The 25053-nt window shown below is 45.4% G+C and overlaps 1 protein-coding gene across 1 annotated transcript in view; it reads left to right on the forward strand.

The window, feature by feature from the left end:
* Nucleotides 1–25053, forward strand: part of XDH (xanthine dehydrogenase) — a 60778-nt gene that overhangs the window by 19389 nt on the left and 16336 nt on the right. The window contains 16 exon segments of the mRNA XM_070379775.1: nucleotides 894–1035; nucleotides 3563–3655; nucleotides 4223–4374; nucleotides 5614–5707; nucleotides 7080–7189; nucleotides 9143–9327; nucleotides 10893–11064; nucleotides 12435–12518; nucleotides 14749–14918; nucleotides 16581–16704; nucleotides 18433–18552; nucleotides 19040–19136; nucleotides 20261–20385; nucleotides 21114–21247; nucleotides 21619–21706; nucleotides 22644–22730. Of these exon segments, the coding sequence (XP_070235876.1) occupies nucleotides 894–1035; nucleotides 3563–3655; nucleotides 4223–4374; nucleotides 5614–5707; nucleotides 7080–7189; nucleotides 9143–9327; nucleotides 10893–11064; nucleotides 12435–12518; nucleotides 14749–14918; nucleotides 16581–16704; nucleotides 18433–18552; nucleotides 19040–19136; nucleotides 20261–20385; nucleotides 21114–21247; nucleotides 21619–21706; nucleotides 22644–22730 (1977 nt within the window).

The following is a 25053-nucleotide window of genomic DNA, read 5'->3' on the forward strand; positions in this document are numbered from 1 at the left end:
GATCTGTCTGTCATGCCGCGTACAGTAGTAGGAGCTCCAGAAGTGTTTGCTTACATTCTGCCTAAATCTTTTGTCTAAGCCCCAAAGCAATGCATTTTCCTTTCTGTAAGCTGTCCATTTATTTACAAAACAAACAAAGGAAAAAAAAAAAAGCCGTGTTCAAAGGACACAATCCATGATCTGCAGCCCTGTCTTAAGGACCTCTCATGCCCATTTTCTCACCTTGATGATCTTGCTCCTCCACACCAACGTTTACGGCAAACAGAAAAAACTCAAGCCACTCTCAAAGATTCTCAGGTGCAGACTTTTCTAGGGGTGGTGAACATATGAAGATGACTTTAAGAGTTCACTGGGCCAGAAAGAATGGCTTTGTAGCAGACCACCAGAATATCTTTCTCTGGATCATGAAACTTTAAAAAACCATCAGTTTGATTCGGGGATTTTCCCTCCTGACTCTGCATCGCCCCTCACGCACTAGAAGCGGCCTTCCATTATGTTCCCTTCTGATAGCCCTGCTCCTGCCACCCCGTCCCCCCCTCTCACCTCCTGGAGACAGTGTAGGACAGTTGAAGTCACCTTGTGGCGGCGACCTTCAGCAGGTCCCGTAACCTTGATCCTCAGGCTTCTCCTTTCCTGCAAAAGAAGAGACTAACAGCACCTTCTTCCCCGAGCTCTTCTAAAGACTAAATGAAATAACGTATGTGAAAGAGCCGCGACCCAAGTCCTGCCTCAGTACCAAGTGTTTCCCCTCGCTTCTTCCCTGACATGCACTTTCCCTCTGAATTCAGTACGAAGCAAATCCATAGTTGATCCTCTTGCAAACTGAAAGCAATGGCCCTGGGAATCACAGCGGGGAGGAGGAGGTCACACGGTAAGAAAATGGCATTTTCCAGAGGCTGAAAGACGTTCCACCAAAGCAGCTGCGTTTTGAAGGGGAGCGTGTGACCTGGATCCAAGCCTCCACCTTGAAGGAGTTGCTGGACCTCAAAGCTCAGCATCCCGAGGCCAAGCTGGTGGTGGGGAACACAGAGATCGGTAAGGGTGTGGGGCAGCTCTGGGTCAGTCTGTCCAGTTCAGCCCCTTGTGGCTCTGTGTGTCCTACTCTGCCTTCATTTCCCCACTTCATAGGTGGAGGTGATAGTGCCTCCTCTAAGGGGCTTCCCTGGTGGCTCAGACAGGAAAGAATCTGCCTGCAGTGTGGGAGACCTGGGTTTGATCCCTGGGTCGGAAAGATCCCCTGGAGAAGGAAATGGCTTCCCACTCCAATATTCTTGCTTTTAGAATTCCATGGACAGAGGTGCCTGGTGGGCCACAGTCTGTGGGGTCACCAAGAGTTGGACACAATTGAGCGACTAACACTCACTTTTCAAGGGTTGCTCTGAGTATTAACTGAGATCCTTGCTGATTGTTCTCCATAAACATTGACAGAGACCTGGCCCTATGCCAGGTATTCTGGGGGAGCCAGGGGTACCCAGATCACCTAGACCAGACTCCTTCCCTTGAGGGTCTCCCAGTCTGAGGGTAAGGGAGCAACATGAGTCAAGCGTCTGGGCCAGTACCTGACAGACCCTAGGGGTTCCATGAATGTCACTCTCCTGCCCCCTTTTTCTGGAGGTGATGTGGTAAGGCAAGGGAGAGGAAAGGCCCAAGTGTGCTTGCTGTGTTGCCCATGTCTGTGGCCACCTGCCCTGTGGTGCCACCCCCCAGACATGAGCCTCACAGAATGTAAACAGGCCAAGGAGGCTCCAGAGGTGCCGTTCTCAGCCCTGGTGCTTGAAGACTCAGGAGCAGAGATGCCCCAGCCCCTGCTAGGCTCAGTCCATTCCTACACCTGGTGTGGCCCGTTTCCCCTTGGCTGGGTCCCCAAGCCCAGTGAGGATCCGGGGAGAGGATGGAGGCACAGGTCAGGATGGTCTCAGAGGACCCTCAGAGGCCAGGGCCGTCTCAGAGCAGCCCATTCTAGCCTGTCGGGGCTCCTATCTCTGGCTCTGGAAGAACCCCCCCACCCCAAGCCCTGGGTTCTGGTTGGTTCTGCAGCTGCAGAGAGGAGGGCCCGGCTCAGGTGTGTACTGGCGAAGTGCAGAACTGAGCCATGCTTGTGAGCACACGTGCCATATGGAGTCCCCCGCTGCAACACCGGGACTCACTGGATGGCAGGGTGAGACGTGCTTCAGGGGATAGGATCGTGACGGCCTGTGCGGCCATGACCCGAGGGCCCGGGGTCACAAGAGCTAAGGTGGAGAATGACTGGCTGGAAGAATCTTTGGGGCCCTTGGAGGTATGGCATATTCCTTACCAAGAATCACACAATGTCTTGGACTTAGTTAGATTCTAAGAGGAAATGTATTCACAAAGATACTACAAGCTCCAAATTAGAAAGAATTGCCTAAGATCACTCCACAGCTCTACTCCTCCTCCCTCCCACACCCTACCTCCCCCAGTGTAACCATCTACTGCCGTGATGTTGGGGGAAGCTGGCCATCGAGAAAACCTTATCAAGATGAACCACTTATTGCCCTCTCCCTTCTTTATTCTATGAGCTGATATTCAAACAGACCAGGCTTCTCAAAGCCTGCTCCACCCTTCAGAGACCCTTCGCAGCACGTGAGAAGATGGCGGACGATGCACAGATATTTCCTTTTTAACCTTTTCTATTTGCAACCCTGTGGGTGGGGCTGGGAGGGGTGCTGTGCTGACTGGGTCTGAGGAATAGAGGCAGGTCTGTTCAGAGAGGTTTCTTGGTTCACTGGAAGGACAGAAATCAAACACAAACATTCGGTCTCATCAAGCCATGCACCGTAAGAACTCAGACAGATATTGGGAACTAGGAGTTGATTTGAATTTTTCTCTCAGTCATTTTTCCTTTTTGTCTGAAAGTTAGACCTTCACAGTATATTACTATTATATCTCAACTCTAATAATTGCCCTGGTACTGAAATGTGCCCATTCTTAGCTGTATAATTTAGGAAAGAAACTTAACCTCCTTGTGCTCCAGTTTCCTATCTATTGTTGTTTAGTGGCTCAGTCGTGTCTGACTCTTGGCGACCCCATGGACAGTAGCCCACCAGGCTCCTCTGTCCATGGGGTTTTCCAGACAAGAATACTAGAGTGGGTTGACATTTCCTTCTCCAGGGGATGTTCCCGACCCAGGGATCAAACCCATGTCTCCTGAATTGCATGCAGATTCTTTACCGTTGAGCCACCAGGAAACCCTTCTTATCTATGAACAGAGAAAATCACAGTATTTCATAGGGTTATTATGAGGATTAAATGAGTTATGTAAAGTGTTTAGAAGGGTTTCTGACTTATTTTCATGCCCTTTTTCTAATATTGTGAATAAACACACATGCACATAGACACACATGAAGTCAAGTTCATCTTATTTGAGTTCTGATGAGAGAGAAAAAGACATAGCTTCCTGGCTGATCATGTGGAAACTGCACTTTATCCCATGTCTTGTCCATTGCACCTCCAAGTCCTGAGACACCCACCGAGCATGTGAAATCCGTGCTGTCTGCAGAGGTGGGAGCCCTGCAACTTGGGGCTTTTCATTTCTCTCGAGGCATTGAGATGAAGTTTAAGAATCAGCTATTTCCTATGATCATCTGCCCAGCCTGGATCCCTGAGCTGAATGCAGTGGAGCACGGACCTGAGGGTAAGGGGGGGCCTGCCTGAGCCCACAGAGGGGCTGGCATCCTGGGGGTGGGTTGTGCAGAGGATGGTGGCGATCCTGCTGCACCCGCTTTTTCAAGACTCACCCTGCACGGGGGAAGCGAACACCCTCACTGCTCTCCTCCACTGAGCATCCGTGGTCGGGTACCAATGGGCTCGGGGCTTGATATTTTCAGTGATCATTCTCAATCCTGGCTGCACACAGACTCATTCATGAGAATAGGGGGTAGGTGGGGAGGGGGGTTGGGGTGCTTTGTTAAAAAGAAATGCCAAGAGTTCACCCTCAGAGATCTGATTTTATTGCGAGTCACTGGTTTAGAGAGAAAAGCACTCTGGTTTTAGGCCTGGGCTTGAGTTCTGGCTCTTTTATTAACTGTGTGGCATTGGGCAGGTCACCAGACCTCTCTGGGCCTTAATTTCTTCACCCATATAAGGACGTGCATCCTGGTTCATCCTTACTCAGTTGCTATGAAGCTTCCTAGGAGCTGTATGTGGAAGTGCTTCTTGAGCTGTGAGGTAGATGGCTGTCATTCCGAGCATGTGTTCCCAGGGATCTCCTTTGGAGCTGCTTGTGCCCTGAGCTCTGTGGAAAAGACCCTGCTCGAGGCCGTTGCCAAGCTTCCCACCCAGAAAACGGAGGTGTTCAGAGGAGTCCTGGAGCAGCTGCGCTGGTTCGCTGGGAAGCAGGTCAAGTCTGTGGCGGTGAGTCCCTAGTTAGGGGCCCAGGATGGGCACTTTCCCAAAAGGCGAGGGGGCCAGTCTGGGTTCTATTACAGCCCGAATAGGCCTCAAACTTGTGTTTAGGATTTCCTGGGGCTTGTTGAAAATGCAGACTCCTGGACCCCGCTCTCAGAGAACCTGACTGCAGATCTGGGTTGGGGCGCAGGGGTCAGGCTTTAACGAGCCCCACGGGTGCTTCTGATGTGACCCGAGGGCCACCCTGGGGGCACGCGTGCTGTGACTCCATCTTCACCCCTGAGGCTGGAGAGATGGGGCTGCCTGCCCATCTATTTCTGAACTTAGCCGAGGCTGCCAGCAGGTGGATGAGAGATAAATTAGGGAGAAGCCAAAACAGAAAGGCGGACTGCCTTTCAGAGTCAGGGGTAGAACCAGAGGTAAAGCCCCTTGAGAGGAGAGAGAGGCCCATGCGTTGACTGCAATCAGCCTTCAGACGAGCCCCCAAATCCAGGGTTTGCAGACGGCGTTCTCATACTTGGCGCCATTTGAGTCTCACAGCTGTTGATGGGGTTGGGAGGAAAGCTGACCCTTCCGTTCTACTGTTGTAGCTGTTGTTTTAAATTAGAACAAAAAACAAAGCAAAACAACCTACTCCCATTCCCCTCGCCCTACCTCCAGCACCTCTTCCAATTACAGATAAGGAGACGCAAACCCAGAAAACTCTAAGTTCCCCAGTTCAGATGAAATCTATTTGTGGGAAGGATTTTTTTTCCTCCCTGGAGCAACTGGTTTTCTTCCCTTTTTCTAATAATGGGAACTCTGTGTCTGATTCTCCTTATATTCTTTGCCAAGGAGGCTCAGCTAGAACACATTGTTCATCCTTAAGGCTTCCTATTCTCTTTCCTTGATCTTTGTCTTTTATTTCTCTTTCACTAACTCTCTACAGCCTCAGTGATAAACCGTCTCAGCCCTTTCAGAAAAAGGTTGGGTGAAATCAATCAAACAAACAAATGTAAAGGAGCTGATCCTGGTTTACATATAGGTAAACTTCAGAGCTGGGACCCAACCCCAGGCATTGGAATCTCAAGTTTTGCATGTTGCCCAAATGCCCGGGTTCTTACTGTGCTGGTCTGGTGTCTACAGTGGGTGGAGGATCTCAGAGCTCTCCCTTCAGATGTCCCCCACCTTCCGCATTTGGGAGCCAGATGTGTGAGCTGGACTTTGCTGGGGTGGGCTCTCACATGTTCTCCTTGCTTGTCCTAGTCCCTTGGAGGGAACATCATCACAGCCAGCCCCATCTCTGACCTCAACCCTGTGTTCATGGCCAGTGGGACCAAGCTGACCATCGTGTCCAGAGGTGAGCTGCCTCATGCAGAGGTCAGGAAAGAGGGCCAGGGCTGGAGTGGAGTCTCACAGGATAAGTCACTTAATGCAGAAGCAGAACCCAAAGTTCAATAATGCAGCTTTCCTAAAGCTTGGATCCCTGGAAACTCCTTTTAAGGAGATGCACCCAGGCTGGGGGCCAGGAGGGCTGGACCATCACTTTATTAAGAATTCACAATAGGACCTGTCACCCAGGTCACACCACTGAGCCATACTCAGTGGTGTGTGCTGGGGCCAGAGTATGCCACTCAGCATAGCTGATGGCTGGGTTTTCAGGGAGTCTGAGCATTTGTTAAGCATGGCTATTATTAAACAGTAAACTCTATACCCTCACAATGAAATAAATTATATTAAAAACAAAGGTAATAAATACTCAAAATTCACCATTTCCTCATTATTTTCCTTCATGTTACAGCTGTCTATATCTTTGAGGTTATTTCCATTTATTCCATTTGTAGACTAGAAATGCTATGTAATAGTTTACTCCTGTGCCTCTTTCCTTGCTCAAGGGTTTCCCCAAGACCACCTCTAGGTCTAATGACTTTCAGGAGGACAAGGAAGACTCACAGGACTCAGTGTTGAGTCCGCTCATGGCTATGACTTATTACAGAAGGAGAATAGAGAGCAAAATCAGCAAAGGGAAAAGAAGCATGGGGCAGAAGAAACCAGGCACAAGCTTCCAGGGCCTCCTCCCAGGGGAGTCACACAGGACACTCTCATTCTCCCCAGGAATAATTTGAGCTGTGACAACACACATGAAGGATTGTCTACTGGGAACGCTCATTAGAGACTCAGCACCCTGGGCTTTTAGTGGGGCTGGTCATGTAGCTCTGCCTGGCACGTACCAGAAGTCCAGACTTCCAGAAGGAAAGTCAGGTGTTGACCATAAACCATATGATTTATACAAACATTTTAGGCATTGTGAGCTGTTCTTATCAGGGAATGGTGGGAACTCTCCTGAAAGCTAAGGTCCCAGAGGACAGCCAGTGGCCAGCCTTGTAAGCAGACCTCTCAGAGGGTGGTAGGCCTGCTGTGTCAACTCTTTGCTACCCTCTTTTCAACTTCACACTGAGCTATGCTGCTCTGGTAGCTTGACATTGGCCGTTGTAGAAGTATTTATACCACAGAAGCTTGTGAATGCTGAGTCAGGGCTTTTTCTTAAAGAACTGATTGTTAAACTGTCACCAGCACATCAATGCTTAAGGGTTTCGGATGGAGCACCTGGGTCCCTGCCATGCCAGCCACTCCCTCTGACTATGGGCATCAGGGGCCAGGAAGGAGAATTCCCCTGGTGATCTGTCCCGTGCTTTCTCACACCGGTCCCTCTCTGTCTTGCCTCTGTACAGGCACCAGAAGAACAGTTCCAATGGACCACACCTTCTTCCCCAGCTACAGAAAGACCCTGCTGGGTCCAGAGGAGATACTGCTCTCCATTGAGATCCCCTACAGCAGGGAGGTGAGATGCTGTCAGAACAACCCAAATCAGCCCTGCTCCTGCCAGGCTCCAGACGAAGAGATCAGAGTCTGCCTCAAGGACCACGCTTAGCATCTCTCCACTTTAACACTGATGTTCTTGTCTCTGAGCCTGGCCTTTATTAACAAACCATATTCCTTTCTGGAAAATGAGGAGTTTCAGGGTATTGGGCACAGGGCACAGACAAGGAAACCAGACAGGTAGATGTATGGTTCTGAACAAGTCATTCATCTTTCTGAGCCCCAAATCCTCATCTGTAAAACGGGCCCATATTTACTGACTGTGCAGATTATTGCGAGGACCGGAAAGAAAGGATTCATAAGGTTCCTGGCGGGTGTCTGGGAGTCGGTGGGAATCAGCAGCTGGTGCTAACGACACAATTCCAAGAATATACCCAGCTGTGGTAAATCTCTGCCCCAGTTTTCATATGATGAGGTATGCAATGTGCGTGCCAGATGGAGTGGCACCTCCAATGTGAGTCAGGTCCTCATCTGTTAAACCTGGGCTCGACCAGGTGCTTTTTCACTGATCATGCCCTGGGTTCCCTTGGATGGGTTTCTGCTTCATGGGAGGATTTTCTGGCCTGGTGGTGCAGGTCTGGGATCCTCTGGCCACCTTGCTTGTGTTCCTTGGGGCCTGTGGTATCCTGACCTGGCGTAGTTTTGTCCTACACATTCCATGGGCATTTAGAAGAGTGATCTGGGAAAGGCCGGGCACCAGCAGTAAAGGAGAGCATTAAGGGTTTACAGAGCTGGTGCTCTAGCAAGTGTTACAAGGCATGCTTGCCCTTGCTGATTTTGACCTCCTTAATGAGAATGCTGATTAAATTAAAGCAGTTATGTCCCTGTGGTGTTTCTTAATGATTTTCCAGCTTGTCTTTATGGGCTATTTTGAACAGTGATTCCCAGAGTTTTTGTATTTCACAGATCAATATATTTTTTTTAAAAAACTTATGAGATGGGGAAAGAAGGAGGAAACGGTCCAGTTTGTATTCTCCTGGGTAGAGACATAAACAAAAAACATTTCATAAATGAAAGATTTTCACACCAAGAATTTGGAAGTCTTTCTCAAGAAAGAACAGCCGATGGCCTGACTCTGACCCTGCATGAACCCTGGGGAAAATGTTGCTTTGGGCTAGCACAGTCCTGGAAGTGGTTGGAACCTGTGTTCCAGAATCAAGTTCAGCTCTGGGCTCATAGCCCCAGTGCTATGTTAGACATCAGAAATCTCATCAGGAGGGCTCTCCTTGGCTTCTTCAGCAAAAGCCCGGGGTCATTTTGAACCTCAACAGTGTTTCTCCAATACACTTTCCCTTAAACCTCCCACCACTGATGTTCATCAGAACTTGGTGCCAGGGACAGTTCAAACCTTGTGCAGAACCTGACACAGATGGGTCTTTACCTAGAAACTACTCACACTCTCCTCCCATCTCCAAAGAAAGAGCCTGGCTTGGACCCAGGGGAAATGTATGCTCAAAACACAAAGAAAGCTACTGTTTCATAGTGTGAGTCTTCCTTTCAGGAAAAGAGAATTCTAACTGAAGCCAGTAGACTGGTGGGAGAGACAAGTCAGGGAGAGCATCTATGGAGGCCCCAAGCTGACACTGGGTTTCAACACCCTTTGGCATCTCATTGTATCTGCTTGAGAGGCAGTCATGTTGATAGAGGCTTTGGCACAGTGCCTGGCTGTGTCCCTGGACTTCCTGTTTTCCTGACCAATGGTCAGAAATCCTGACCCTTTCCCAGTTTCTGGGAATGTTACCTGGAAATCCTCTGGGAAAGGCGGTAGTTATGTCCTTATCTTTGACCCCTACCACCAGCTCCTGGCTGCTCTGTGATGGTCTTCTGACTTCACTGCACCCTTCCTGCTTCAGACTCATTGTTTGCAGCCTTTGCAAAGCAAGGTGGGAAAGAGGTATTTTTCTGTTATTTTTAGGATGAGTTTTTCTCAGCATTCAAGCAGGCAAACCGGAGAGAAGATGACATAGCCAAGGTGACCTGCGGCATGAGAGTCCTGTTCCAGCCAGGAAGCACGCAGGTAAAGGAACTAGCCCTCTGCTATGGCGGAATGGCGGACAGAACCATCTCAGCCCTCAAGACCACGCAGAAGCAGCTGTCAAAGTAAGAGCTAAAACTGTAACAAAGCTCCTGCTGCTCCTGCTACTGTGATTACCAGTAGTGCTACCATTGCTGCAACTATTGCTATTACTACTGCTACTACTAGAGCTGCTACCACTACTATGATTACAGCTGCCACTAGTGGTATTACTATTAGTAGTATTGCTGCTGCTGTACTACTGTTAGCATTACTACTGCTGCTGCTACTATTAGTACTATTACTACTTATTTCTACAGCCACAACTACTATTACTACTGCTGCTGCTGCTTTTATTACTCCAATTACTACTGCTGGTGCTACTCATCTCATTTCTTCTACTACTGTTACTATTGTTCTACTATTATCATTACTGCTATTCCTACTGCTATCACTACTATGACTAATACTACTATTGTGGCTACTGCTACTATTACAGTTGCTACTACTGTGCTGTCTCTTCTGCTGCTAATACTATTGTTGTTGCTACTCCTAGTGTTACTGCTACTGATGTTTCTGTTACAGAAGCTATTATTAATGCTATTACTACTACTTTACAGCTACAATAACTATTACTGTTGCAGCTAGCACTGCTGCTGCCACTGTTACTGCTAATAAAAGTATCCCTATTGCTGGTGCTGTTCTCCTACTAGTAGTATTGCTTGTACTGTTGCTATTACTACTGGTGCTTCTCTTATTTCTACTATTACTTCTGCTTCTACTGCTATTACTATTGCTTCCACTACTACTATTAATGCTTCTGTCACTGCTAGCATTACTAGTACTAGTACTGCTGCTACTACTATTGCTGTTGTTACTACTACTGTTACTGCTGCTACACTATTAGTACAGCAACTGCTATTACTAAGGCTATCATATGGCAGCAGTTGTAGCAAGCACTTTGCTGGCACTGTTCTATGTAATCCTTACAGTAACCATATGTCTTGATAAAGCTTAACTTTGGAGTTAGGCTCCTTGGTTCCAATTCCTGGCTTGAACACTTGACAGATGGGTAATATAAGTCAAGTTACTTAATTCTCCCATATCTCAGTTTTCTCACGGTAAAGTGAGTATAACAATTTTCCCTACTGTACCTTTTAATTTACATTAAAAGTAATGTTTCATATGAAGCACTTAGGACATTGCTCAGTGTGTGGTAGGAACTCAATAGATTTAACTATTATTTTTTTGTGTGGTCTTTTAAAATTTGTATTTAATCTTAAAGAAGAGGAAATGAAGCCTTAAGGAGGTTAAGTAACTTGTGTGAAGTGAAAGTGAAAGTTGCTCAGTCGTGTCTGACTCTTTGCAACCCCATGGACTGTAACCCCCCAGGCTCCTCTGTCCATGGAATTTTCTAGGCAAGAATATTGGAGTGGGTTGCCATTGCCTTCTCCAGGAGATCTTCCTGACCCAGGGATCAGATTCAGGTCTCTGCATTGCAGACAGATTCTTTACTATCTGAAGCACTAGGTAAAGTCACATAACTGTAAGTATCTGAGTCACATTTTTGAGCTGAGGTTCATGACTCCACTCACACAAGTGATTCTGAGAGCTGGTTGGGAACACTCTCCCATGACCTGCTCTCTGGCAGGTTCTGGAATGAGAAGCTGCTACAGGACGTGTGTGCAGGCCTGGCGGAAGAACTGTCCTTATCCCCAGACGCCCCTGGAGGCATGATTGAATTCCGACGCACCCTCACCCTCAGCTTCTTCTTCAAGTTCTACCTGACAGTACTGAAGAAACTGGGCAAGGACTCGAAAGATGTGAGTGTGGAGCCTGGCGAGGCCGAGCACTTGTGTGCTCCTGGAGCACTTGTGTTTTGGGATCTGGGAAGCTGACTGAGGTAGGAACGGGCTGTGGACAAGGTGGCAAATGCTCCTCTGGATGTCTAAGGACAGAGGAGTAGGGACCAGGGACCCAGCCTAGAAAGTCACATGGAAATGAGCCAACTTGGTGGTTGAGAGACAGAGCACTGGGCTGGGAGTCAGGGATGTGGGTTCTTGTCCTGGCTGTGTCATTACCTCAGATGAGAACTTGAATAGGTCACCACTCTTGCTAAGCATTAGCTGTAAAATCTGGGGGTGGGTAGACCTGATGAGCCTTCTGCAGCGTAGCTGATACAACTGTGATTATGTACTTTGAATGGGAGTGTAGTGTGATAAGAATGTGAGGTGGGGCTGCTGCAGCCAGGGTGGGTGGGATTGTTGTGCATTCAGAACAGGGTGTTAGTTGAAGTGGAGCCCAGCTCCTGAGGTGGGTTTGCCAGCAAGCATTTATTTCGTACTTTTTATGTCATAAGATTGTACTGCACATGGTGGGTGGCTAAGTGTGGGAGAGAATAGGATCAATAAAGGCCAGCCTGGTGTGACTACTGAGGCGAGGGAGTTGGGAGGGGGGAACACCAAGGAGAAAAGGCTTCACATCTGTGGGGACAGCAGAGATACCTCTTTTATAAACATTTATAATAATTTTTCTGATTATGGAAGTAAAAAACTTGTGGAAAACTTTAGAAATACAAAAATGTATAAAGAAAAATTTAAAATTACTCTCAGATCTTAGATAAAACCACTGCTAGTATTTTGCTTATTCCTCTGATCTTTTCCCTATGCCTATCTGTCCAATCTGTGTGTAATCCTTTTTGTCTGCCCAGTCTCTCTGTCTCCCTTCCATCTGTCTACCTATAAACCTATCATCTTCCTGTCTTCTGATCTGGATATATTATTTTCTAAACAGATTTGGTATCATGCTGCATACAGAGTTTCACATGCCACTGAATTTTGTTGAGATTATATTATGAATAATTCCCCTATATTAAATATTTCCCACAAAATTGAGGGGGAAAATAATGACTTTTCCAGGAAGGCTGGGGGAGAAAGATATTCCCAACAGAGCAGCACACATCAGTGCAGGAAGCAGGGAAACCTTGGTTGGGTATGTCAGAGGAAATAGGGTGCAGGGATGGGAGAAGAGACGCTGACAGAGCCCACGTTAAAATGTTGAGATAGATCCAGCCAGTATCAGAAGGAGTGCAGATGAGGAGATGAGAAAGCTGTTACTTTTACCACTTGGGAGCAACCAAGGTTGGGAACAGTGATAGAAATAGTCATGATCACCTGTCACCTTGTCTCCACAGAAGTGTGGTAAACTGGACCCCACCTACACCAGCGCCACTTTACTCTTTCAGAAAGACCCTCCAGCCAACATCCAGCTCTTCCAAGTGAGTACATACTTTATGTGGCTATTATCAGGGGCCCTGTAGCTTCCCTGGTGGCTGAAATGATAAAGTGTCTGCCTGCAATGTGGGAGACCCGGGTTCAGTCCCTGGGTCGGGAAGATCCCCTGGAGAAGGAAATGGTAACCCACTCCAGTATTCTTGCCTGGAAAATTCCACGGACTGAGGAGCCTGGTAGGCTATAGTCCATGGGGTCAGAAAGAATCGGACACAACTGAGTGACTTCACTTCAGAGATGCTGACCATTGGTGAGTGGCTGATTTACATTGTATGTCAGTGCCTAAATCTCCTTACCATTGTGCATAAATGTCTAGTGAGGGAAACAGGAATTATATCAATGTGAATGAAGCTATTTCCCCTCTTGCTCACCTCATTACTCTCTTGGGCTTACTCTCACCTTCATCTGTTTCTTAAATTTTTTTTTTTTCCATTTTGTTTTTTTTCTGGTTCCTCCATGGGCTAATGTGCAAAGCTAGGCATTCTCTTGAGCATACCAAGTAAACAAAAATTTTTTTTAAAAATTTCTATTAACAGCAATTTTTTGAGAGGCACTAGGTAAAGGATCAACTTTTCGGATTTTGTGGGCCACGTACGTTCTGCTACAATTCCTCAACTTCGTCATTGTAACACAAAAGGGGCCAGAGGCAATACATAAATGAATGTGCGTGACTGTGCACCACTGAAACTTTACAAAAGCGGAGAGTGGGCCAGATTTGGCCATTGTCCACAATTTGAAGAACTCTGCTCCTGAGTGTAACAATCCAAAGCATGAACTCTGGGCCTGACTGCCAGGACTTGAATCCAAACTCTGCCATCATGTAACTGTACACCTGGACAAGTGACTTTCTCTCTGTGCCTCTTGGGCAAGATAATTATACCCAGCTGCAGATGTGGGTAAGGTGGGTCCCTGTTTCACAGCACAGTTTTGAGGATTCAATTTGTTAATAAAAGTAAATAACTCAGATAATTCCAGTATATAGTAAACTCTAAATAAAATACTAGCCATCATTATTACTTTGAAAAAAAAAACACATAAAACGGAATTTTATTTTAAACTGAATACACTTTAGAACATTTTGAAAAATATAGAAAAACATAAAGAAGAAAATAGAAATCACACCAAACCTTACCTCCAACTTAAAGTGAAAGTGAAGTCGCTCAGTCATATCCGACTCTTTGTGACCCCATGGACTTGTAGCCTGCACCAGGCTCTTCTGTCCATGGGATTTTCCAGGCAACAGTACTGGAGTGTGTTGCCATTTCCTTCTCCAGGGGATGTTCCTGACCCAGGGATGGAACCCAGGTCTTCCACCTTGCAGGCAGATAGATGCTTTACCATCTGAGCCACCAGGGAAGCTTATTACCTCCAAGAGAAAATTATTATTATGTTTGTGTGAGACAGTGAGAGAGTTAGTTGCTCAGTTGTGTCCAATGCTTTGTGACCCCATGAACTGTAGCCCACCAGGCTCCTCTGTCCATGGGATTCTCTGGGCAAGAATACTGGAGTGGGTTGCCATTCTCTAGAGGATCTTCCTGACCCAGGGATCGAATATGAGTCTCCTACATTGCAGGCAGATTCTTTACCACCTGAACTATCAGGGAAGCCCATATGTTTGTGTACTTCTCTCCATTTTTTTCCTATGTGTATATGGACATACTTGCATTTTACCATGTTTTTCCCACAGAATTTGAATCATTACATGTACACATACAATAGTGTATGTCCTGTTTTTACACTTAACATGAGCATTTCCTTCTAATTAAAATTCTTCAAAAATCTCTCTTAGCAATTGTGTATTTTCCATCCTGTGAGCATAGCCTAGTTTATTTACCCAACCTTCAACAAATGGACCTTTAGGCTCCTTGTTTTGTTTGTTCCTGTATACAGTTAGCCCTCATCTGTGTACGTGGAATCCATGGATACAGAGGGCCGACTGGACCGCACCACTTTATAGAAGGGACTTGAGCACCTGTAGATTTGCTCTCCGGGGGGTGACCTGGATCCAGTCCCCCACAGACACTGCTGATGACTGTACAGTGATACTGTGACCACTCTTCAAGTGACTTCTTACCTGCCTACTGTTTCTTTGCCCCTGTGCTCTCCTGCCTCCTACATTCTCACTCCTCACATTTGCCTTGGCCTGAAGCTCTCCACGGTTCCCCAGGGCCTATAGAGGAACAGTGTCCTCTGAAACCTGTGACCATGTTGTTCCAGGAGGTGCCCAATGGTCAGTCCAAGGAGGACACAGTGGGCCGGCCCCTGCCCCACCTGGCTGCGGCCATGCAAGCCTCTGGGGAGGCCGTATACTGTGACGACATCCCTCGCTACGAGAATGAGCTGTTCCTCCGGCTGGTCACCAGCACCCGGGCCCACGCCAAGATCAAGTGCGTGCAGTGAAAACACTTGGGGAGGAGGGCGCCGGGAGCATCCGCCAGGCACTGGAGATGCCACGACAATGAGCCTTCTCCAGGGCCTCCTGGTCCAGAGAGGAGCACAGTGACTCGTATTAAACCCAGACAGGAGAGGAGCAGGATACAAGAGGGGCTCAGTGGTGCCTGGGAGGGTGGGGTGATGATAATGGAGACATAGTCAGGGCCCAGATCAGGAAAGCCTTAGGGGTGCTGACCAGGGATGTTACACTTGGCCCAAAAAGTGATGAGGAGCTGCTGAAAGACCTTTCTTAGATCTGCACTGTGCATAATGGGCTAACTGCTGCTACTGCTAAGTTGCTTCAGTCGTGTCCGACTCTGTGTGACCCCACAGACGTCAGCCCACCAGGCTCTCCTGCCCCTGGGATTCTCCAGGCAAGAACACTGGAGTGGGCTGCCATTTCCTTCTCCAATGCATGAAAAGTGAAAAGTGAAAGTGAAGTCGCTCAGTCGTGTCCGATTCTTCGAGACCCCATGGACTACAGCCTACCAGGCTCCTTCGTCCATGGGATTTTCCAGGCAAGAGTACTGGAGTGGGGTGCCATTGCCTTCTGCATAATAGGCTAAACTTCAGTACAAATCTTCAGAAAACTTGAGTCAGCACTAAAGGGAAGAAGGAGGCCTTAGCATAGCTGGCATTGACTTCCTGTTCCAGTGCCTAGCAAGTTGACCTTGACCTTGTGCTTAAGCTCTCATTTTCCCCATGTATAATAGCATATTTAAAATGATAGTGTCCACAAAGTACTCAGTAGAGAACAGTCACTTGTACTTGTTTATTAAATTTTGAAAGCCCAAATGGCAAGAATTGCCACCTCTAAGACGATGATGATAATAAAGAATAGATACTCATATCACACTTAATGTTTGCTGCAGCCTGGTTTAAGCATTTTATACATAATGTTTAATCTATTCCTCTCCACAGCCCTATAGGCAGGTCTTATTATTACCCCATGTTCCAGGTAAGGAAACTGAGTGGTACAGCAAGAGCCCTAACGTGCTGATTCTGGATGGTTATTAACTATGATGTGGGTGTTAGTTGGAGCTCTCCAGAGTAAATGCTGTTTGGTTCCCTTGTATGTGGAGACCAGAACAGGGCCTATGGGGACAGACTTGTCCTATTCATCTTATATCCCCCCAGCACTCAGCTCATGGCCTCCACATGGTAAGTATCTAAGCAGCATTTGCCAAATAGGATAGGATAGGAGGGAGCAAGAGGAAGAATTAGGGTGAAGGAAAGCCTGTCGAAAAGAAGATAAGGTTATCTGATTGGTTAATGGGTCATCTTTTTTTTAAGAGGAAAATGTTTTGCCATTTAACTTCATGGATCCTTGAATTCTATCAGTGGACCCTTCGAGGATATAGATCTCTCTTCTAAATGATAGTATCTGTTCTTCCTGCAAAGGGATGGATGGTATTGGATGGGGAACTACAAAGAGCAAGACTTATAAGGTATCAAAATACAGTTGAAGGTATTTCAGAGACTTTCTCTACTATACAATCTTTGGGGAAAAAATGACTGATACACAAGGTTGAGGTGTGGCATAGTTTGGCACTTGCTCAGGTGACAGGTCTTCCGCTTCAGTTTTCCTTCCTGACTCCTCACACTCCTTCTTGCAGGTCCATTGATGTTTTAGAAGCTCAGAAAGTGCCAGGGTTTGTTTGCTTTCTCTCTGCTGATGATATTCCTGGGAGTAATGAAACCGGACTTTTTAATGATGAGACAGTCTTTGCGAAGGATACGGTATATCTTGGATTTTTTTTTTTAAATATGAAGTCAGTGGAATGAGTATCTAAGCTTTAATTTGTGTTCATTTCTTCAAACCCCTAATCTTGAAAAGATTATGCATTTGCACATACTGTGGCCATCATCCAGTTGGGCAGTATTTGGGACAATCAGTAAAGGGAGAAATATGCCTGGCAGCACTGTTAACTTAAGATGTATTTACTTACTTAATTGATGGCTGCTGCTTTGAGTATCAGACATGGTAGGATGACTCCATACCAGAGTGGTATTAAAAAAAAGGTTGGTGACTGTATTTTAACTAAAAATCAGGTTCTTAGGGTACAATATTAAGCTCCTTTATTAAAAGGAAATAAAAGTACATTAAGCAGAATGTATTACATACATTAATCTATACATTAAGCAGAAAGTAAACAGAATAAAAATTATAATTATACTACCACTACTATGTGAACTGATAATTCACTTACATGAGCGTTTAACTATTGATTTCAACCATATATGGAGTTCTGCCAAAAAAAAAATTTAAGCATTCAAGGCAGGTGCTACAAAAACCTGTATACTTATAGGATAGTTCTCAGATAGTCATTTTATAATTCCAGTACAGATCAAATATTGCAAGTTGACGGTGAGTAGGTGTTGCTTAAGGACAAATTCAACTTATTACTGAGGTAAACATGAAGGAGAGAATTCAAAACTACAACCCTGAGTCATTAGAACTAAAGGAGAGCGTTTGATAGAAGACAAATTGCTTTACGAACTTCAAGAGCCTCTAAGACCATAATTATGGTTAGTGAGAGTTGTCCAGGTTGGAAATCCTCTATGCTAACCAGCTAAGTCAAGAGCTTAATTGAGTCCTAAAGAGGTAATTATGAGACACAGACATGTTAAATATTGGTTCCTATTGTCAAGAAATATTATGTTCCAAAGTGATGAGCTGGACAATTTTTGTTGTTGGGGATGATGTTGGAAAACATCCCTGAAGGAGATACATAAAGTTTTTAAAATAGAAACTGAGTTCATTCAATGAAGAGAAAATAATAATTATTAATTAGTTTATAAGTCTAACAACCAAAAAAACTGACTTGTAGACTATCGTGACTAAGAACCAGTATTTGAGAACTACCGCTTTGGGGCATCTAGATGAACTATGGGACATGATTGCTGCCTTTGAGAAACTTTTGGTATAAATCTGAGAAAGAGAAGATAAAAAAGAGTGGAGTGGTAGAAAGAAAATAATACTACAAGTCAGAAATTAAGATTTAGTTATGGTCCAGTAACGAGCCAATTTAGATCTTTCTGTCTTGGTTTCCATCTCTTCATATGAAGAACAAGGGTGTTGTGTGGCTCTGAGTGGACAGATACACTTCACGGTGCCATGCTCTCCTTCTGCTGCTCATGGCAAAATCACTAATCAATCACCACACTTTATCCTGAGCAGCTTCTCAACAGGTTGCACTCAGAATTGGCCCTGGAGATGAATCAAGTTTGCTATTCTGAGACTAGTTATCTCCAAGTCCTACTCCAATTCTGCTAATTCGAAACACTTAGGAAGAAGCACATAAGCCCCAGTAGTAAGATAAGAACATGAAACGGTCCCAGGACATTCCTTAAATGTACCTTAGAAAACTACGGGGGCGGGACTTCCTTTGTTGTTTTGAACAATCCAAAATAATTTGCTTCATGAGGAATGTGTTATGTTCTTTAACGGTCTGACTCTGCTCCTAGGTGACTTGTGTTGGTCACATCATTGGTGCTGTGGTCGCTGACACCCCAGAACATGCAGAGAGAGCTGCCCATGCAGTGAAAGTCACCTATGAGGATCTTCCTGCCATTATCACAATTGAGGTAACTGGGGGATGATGGGCTGGCTGGAGAGGGGAATGCTTTCTGTTCCTGGAGGCACCTTTATTAAGATACTCTAGAGGAAATGTGAGGTGCAGGTGGGATTTTCCCAGATAGGCTTTTAAATCTCCTCCAGTCCTATGATTATGCGATCCTGTGAATCCTCCCCCATCGTGATCCTAGACTCAGTCCACTAATGGCCAAACTGAGTTCTTCCTTTCCAATTTCAATTTCAACTGGTTTCTTGAGAGGTTCTTTGCTTTTCCCCAAGAACCAGGGTTGTGTGTCTATATCTGAGGAAACAGAGAAACAAGACACCCTGGGTTACAACTGAGCTTACTTTTAGTCTGCTTAAAATACTGATAGAGATGCCTGTGTGATTTATGCGAGGAGAAAGAAGTAATCATTCAGGAGCTTCTTTTCCCCAGCCCCTTAAACTCACCTTCCATCCTTTAAAGTCAAGTCATTGAAACTTCTTTTTAATCCTCAGGATGCTATAAAAAATAATTCCTTTTATGGATCTGAGCTGAAGATTGAGAAAGGAGACCTCAAGAAGGGGTTTTCAGAAGCAGATAATGTGGTTTCAGGTATGGCTGCACCATGCAACGGTAGGAATGGGGTGGCCCTGGTTTCTGAGTGAAATTTAAGAGATGTACCTGAGCCCTGCAGCGAGGAAGTGATTTCCTGACATTTCTTAACAAAAGAGTCTCTCTGATGTTTGTAAAAAATACTAGACAGGTGGCTAGGAAAGATGGAACGTTAGCATCTTAGTCTCCACTCTCCTGTCTCTAGACCAGACATACCTAAGTGATTCTAGGCATGTTGGATTTGGAAGACTGCCTAGAGAAGATAAGAATCACAGATGTCTAGCCAGCCTTGGGTCCACCAGGCTCCAAGCTGCACAGAATCCTTGTCCTCCCCATCTGCATGAAGGCAGTCCTCACCCATTGACAGCTAGTGCTCTCTCCTCTCCCCACCTCCTCCTCCTCCCACTGTGCAATTAGGTCTAGAGCTCACATCCTAGGGCAAGGCTACTGAGCAGACCCCTTTGGGGTTTGTTTTTTACATCAGTTTCTGTGCATTGCTGTAACTAATAAGCCAACTCTCCAATTGGCCTGACAACCTCAGCTCTGGAAGATGCAGTTTATTTTCTTCTCAGTCACATTCATTAACTCTTTTTCTATTTTTTTAAAAGGTTTACAATGGTTTAAAAGGTTTACAAAAGGACTTCCCTGGTGGCTCAGATGGTAAAGCATCTGCCTACAGTGCAGGAGACCTGGATTCGATCCCTGGGTCAGGAAGATCCTCTGGAGAAGGAAATGGCAACCCACTCCAGTACTCTTGCCTGGAAAATCCCATGGACAGGAGCATAGTAGGCTACAGTCCATGGAGTCGAAAAGAGTCGGACATGACTGAGCGACTTCACTTCACTTCACAATGGTAGTTTAAAAATCTTTGATTTCCATTGGCTGCAATGAGAAGAAAGCTTCACATCTGACGTATTTCAGTGTTGTCCTGGTTTCTTTGTTGGGGTTTGGCTGCCAGATGGATTAGACTTTGAGACTCTTGCCCACCCTGGTTAGGGAACTGAAAGGTTCCTTGTGGACCGTTGGTACTGCCCAGGGCCCTGGACAAGTACATTCTCTCCTTAAGCAAACTCACAACCTCTGCAGCATTGGGTTCACTGTGGGCAGTGTTGTTGCTTCCCCAGGTGAGCTGTACATTGGTGGCCAAGACCACTTCTACCTGGAGACTCACTGCACCATTGCTATCCCGAAAGGCGAGGAAGGGGAGATGGAGCTCTTTGTGTCCACACAGAATGCCATGAAAACCCAGGTAGGAATCCAGCAGGTCAACAAGGGGCCAGGGGAGAGGGAGATGTGGGCTGGTCCAGGAGGGGACGTGAGGGTTGTAGTCTGAAGCCAGGCCCTGTCTCCAACAAGTTGGTATGACTGAACTTGTTATATAACCTTTTTCATCTATAAAATAGGGCCTGGCATGGATGTTGTAATGGTTAGATGAGTTTTAAAACTTGGATAGAGCCTAGAAAGTGTTAGCTGTTGTCATTCCAACGCTGTATTGCTTTGGTCAGATCATATCTGACCTCAGTTTCCTCATCTGTTAAATGAAGGAGTTGAGCTTAATGAGAGCCACGGGGACCACGAGATGATCTGCAGTGGCTCAGCTAGTCCTCATTTCTCTATTGTGTGTAACATGACAGTGGTTGCCAGTGTTTTTGGCAACTGGTCTTACCCTCATGACCCACCAGTTCTTGGCTAAATGGAATGGGTTTTGACCCTGATAGTATGCTGTGAACAGCTGCTTACCCCTCTGAATAAAACAACTAAACAAGTATGTGAACTCAGTGTGCAGTAATTGATGTGTGCCGGACCCTGGCACCACTACCCAAGGGGTGCCCTGGGACAGGAAGGGGATTCTTGAATCAAGGAATTTCAGAATTCACAGCAATAATTAGGCTTCTGTGTGTCAGGTAGGCTCTGGGTCAAGCATGAAGAAAGTCCTGTGATGCATTCACTGGGAGTATTTTGTTCTTTTGCCCACAGTCCTTTGTTGCAAAAATGTTGGGGGTTCCAGTAAACCGGATTTTGGTCCGAGTGAAGAGAATGGGAGGAGGCTTTGGAGGGAAGGAGACCCGGAGCACCCTGGTGTCTGTGGCTGTGGCCCTGGCTGCATACAAGTGAGTTCCAATGGGCTCTGGGGAGAAAAATAAGGCTGCCTCTGCTGGGAAGACTTCCTGGGTTTCCTTTGTTGGAAAGTAGATACCTTTTGCTTGGAATTTGCACAGCCCTCTGTTTATAGAACTCTTGAATATAGGGGTGAAGGCAATATCCCCTGGCTCATTGTGTCCATGTCTTATCTCCTCTATCTGGCTGTGAGTACCTTGATGGCAAGGACACAGCCCACATCCCATAACCCACACCTGTATATCTCTACCTTGTCCAGCATAGTGTTCTGGTGGAGAAAGAAGGCTTCCTTGCAGTTTTTATCCCTGAGACTCACCAGGCTCGGTTGTTGTAGAGATTTCTCACCCTCTTGTGTCTCCCTCAGGACCGGACACCCAGTGCGCTGCATGCTGGATCGTAATGAGGATATGCTGATAACTGGCGGCAGACACCCCTTCTTGGCCAGATACAAGGTTATAGATGTCAGGGGTTGTGCCGGGTGGGCAGTGTCATCTGCTTAGGAAACTGGGGATGAAGATTCAGGGATCCTGGGATACACTCTGACTTTTGTCATGATAACCGATAAAGTTCAAAGAAGAAATAGCAAAGAGAGAAATTCAAATAAGCCAACAGCAACATAGGAGGGTAATGCAGGCCAGCTCCCAGGAGATGCCCCGGGTTGTTATGCACAACTTCTGTGAAATTGCTATGGTCCAAATCTGGTCTTTGTCCACTCAGGCTCAAACACAATTTATCAGCAGACCTGGGGTAAATCCATTCTGCAAAGTGGTCTAATGTTAATGTGCTATAATCCTGGGAGCCCTCCTCTTTGGCCTCTTCTGACTTCATTCCATGACTTAACTTACCAAAAGAAACTGTTTTGCTCATTCCCAAATTCTTATGGGCTCCAAGCAAGTAACTTGGTCTTTGGAGGTTTCAGGCTCCTTGCTCAAGAAATGGCCTGTCAGGGTTTGTGTGTCTAGTTCACAAGAGGTTGGGGAAGTGAAAGCATGTTCATGCTTGTGCAAAGTGTAACTTCTGCTATCTGTTGCCCAAAAGCTATGGGGGGGGGGTGGTCTCTGGTTCCTCTCCTAGTTTCTCTTCCCAACATTTCCCTCCCTGACCTGTCATGACCAATGGTCTCTTTTCTACCTCCTCACTTCTGCTGGTAGAACAGAAGCCAGGAGCAGAGAGGAAAAAGGACGAGTACAGAGAGAAGGGTCCATCAATGGGAGATGTTAGTTCCTTTCTTCTTTGCCTGTGAAGTCTGCGGATCTCTTAAGTTCTCCTTTATTTCATGGTGTGGTGTCTTATTCTTTCTGTTTTTTTCCAGGTAGCTTAAGTGGGAGGAGATGATTAGAGACAGACAAAGGAAGGGAATTATTGAGAGCTCACTCTCCTTTTTACCAGGTTGGCTTCATGAAGTCAGGGAAGATTGTGGCTCTGGAGGTGGATCACTACAGCAATGCCGGGAACAGCCGGGACCTCTCTCACAGTGTATGTCAGACCTGCCCCTGCATCCTGGGGTGACTGGGAGGTCCATGTTATAGCACGGATCATTCCTTTATTCCTTTTTATTGATGAAGAATATTCCATTGTATGAAAGGACCATATTTTGTTTCCCATTCACCACTAGATGGACAATTGGGCTGTTTCAACTCTTTAGTTTTTATGGACAATGCTGCTTTGAATCTTCTCATATGACACAGATTTTTGTCATTTTGAAAACTAACAAAGTTACCTTGATGGTACTATCTTTAAGATTTTTAAATCTTAGCTTTATGACTATATTAGTTATATATGTATGCTGCTGCTGCTGCTAAGTTGCGTCAGTTGTGTCCGACTCTGTACGACACCATAGATGGCAGCCCACCAGGCGTCCCTGTCCCTGGGATTCTCCAGGCAAGAACACTGGAGTGGGTTGCCATTTCTTTCTCCAATGCATGAAAGTGAAAAGTGAAAAGTGAAAGTGAAGTCGCTCAGTCATGTCCGACTCTTCATGACCCCATGGACTGCAGCCTACCAGGCTCCTCCGTCCATGGGATTTTATAGATTCCTGTAAAAAAGAAATTTCAGAAAAACAGAAGTTCTCTATTATTCCCACTTTGGACATGCTAAGGGCTTCTCTAATTGGCTCAATTTGGAAGCTTTATACTTCAGATCTAGGGTAAGAAACTGTTCAGAAAAGAAAACATTTCTAGTAGTCTTACTAACTATAAAGCTTGCTTCTTGATGTTATAGGAAAATCAGGTTGAGAAAGATACAGGGCTTATTCCCAAAGATTTTACAAGTGTTAAAATTCAATCCAGCAAATATTTATTGAACCCCTAGGGTGGTGACATAAAGAATATGACATTGTTTCCACCCTCAAGAAGGTTACAATATGGTGGAGACAGATAATAAAAGACAAAATGAAATAGAAGTACAATTGAAAGTACTAAGGAAAGCAAAAAATGGAATTGAGACACATGAAAATCATCTAAGATGACTAAGACTGAAAAGCAACCTGTGGGAAAGAGACTACAAATGGGGAAGTAAACTAAAGTCAAAATGAAACAAACAAATAAAAGCTATCACTTAGCTCATCAAAGAGATGAGACATTACACTTTAAAGAAAGAACAGAATGCTATTAAAATTGAGCAGTCCAAGAATAAAAATGAAGTCTTGTGAATTAAAACTGTGAAGGTGAAAGGGTTGAAAGAAACTGAAGACACACTCTTAAAAAGGAGGAAACAATGCAGAAAATAGTAGAGAAAATACAAGAAAATCTGAGGACCCATCCAGGAGAGCCAAATAATAGAAGCTTCAGAAAGAAAGAATAGAAAGAAGAGCGAGGAGGAAAACTGTTAAGAAGGAATTCAAGAAATTTCCCCAAACTGGTGGGCATACATTTTGAGATTAAAAGAGCCCATCCAGGAACCAGCACAATAAAGGAAAATAGACTTATGGTAGTTCTTTTCCTAGTTTTTTAAGGAATCTTCATACTGTTCTCCATAGTGGTTGCATCAGTTTAACCGATGCATGTTGATGTATGGCAAAAGCCTTCACAATATGGTAAAGTAATTATCCTCCAATAGAGTAAATAAATAAAATTTTTAAATATTTTTAAAAATTAAAAAAAGAAAATAGACTTATGCTAATTTACATTATTGTGAAATTTCAAAAACCTGGGGACAAAGGAGATTTCACAATTTTCAGAGAGGACAAAACCAGGACTCATTCCAAGAATTGAAAAGGTATTGATTAGATTTCTCAGTACTGGCGAGCTAATGATTTCAAAATGCTGAGGGTAAATGAGAAATTTATTTCCAACCTGGAATTCTATATACAGCCAAATCATGAATTAAAACTGAAAGCAGAATAAAGACATTTCAGACATGCAAGTTCTCAAAAAGGCACCTCTCTATATACTCTTTTTGGAAAGATTGAAGGTTGTACTCCAATAATATGAAGGTGTAAAACTAAGAAAGGGGAAGACATGGAATCTAGAAAGAGGAAATGCAATGTGGAGAGAGGCAGAAGGAATCATTGGGATGAATTTGAGGGGAAAACCCGTGAGTGACAGCTGAACAGACGCGTCAGACTGTAGCATGCCAGGCTCTTGTCCATGGAGTTCTCGAGGCAAGAATACTGGAAAAATACCATTTCCTTCTCCAGGGGATCTTCCCAACCCAGGGATCAAACCCGGGTCTCCTGCACTGCAGGAAGACTCTTTACCATCTGAGCCACCAGGGAAGCACCACCACAGAAGCCTGGGGCAGCCAATTTAAGTGAAAGTTGGTCAGAAGGCTCCAGAAACAATGTCTTAAAAAAGATGAG

The sequence above is a fragment of the Bos mutus genome, chromosome 11 (assembly GCF_027580195.1).
Source record: "Bos mutus isolate GX-2022 chromosome 11, NWIPB_WYAK_1.1, whole genome shotgun sequence".
Classification (NCBI taxonomy): domain Eukaryota; kingdom Metazoa; phylum Chordata; class Mammalia; order Artiodactyla; family Bovidae; genus Bos; species Bos mutus.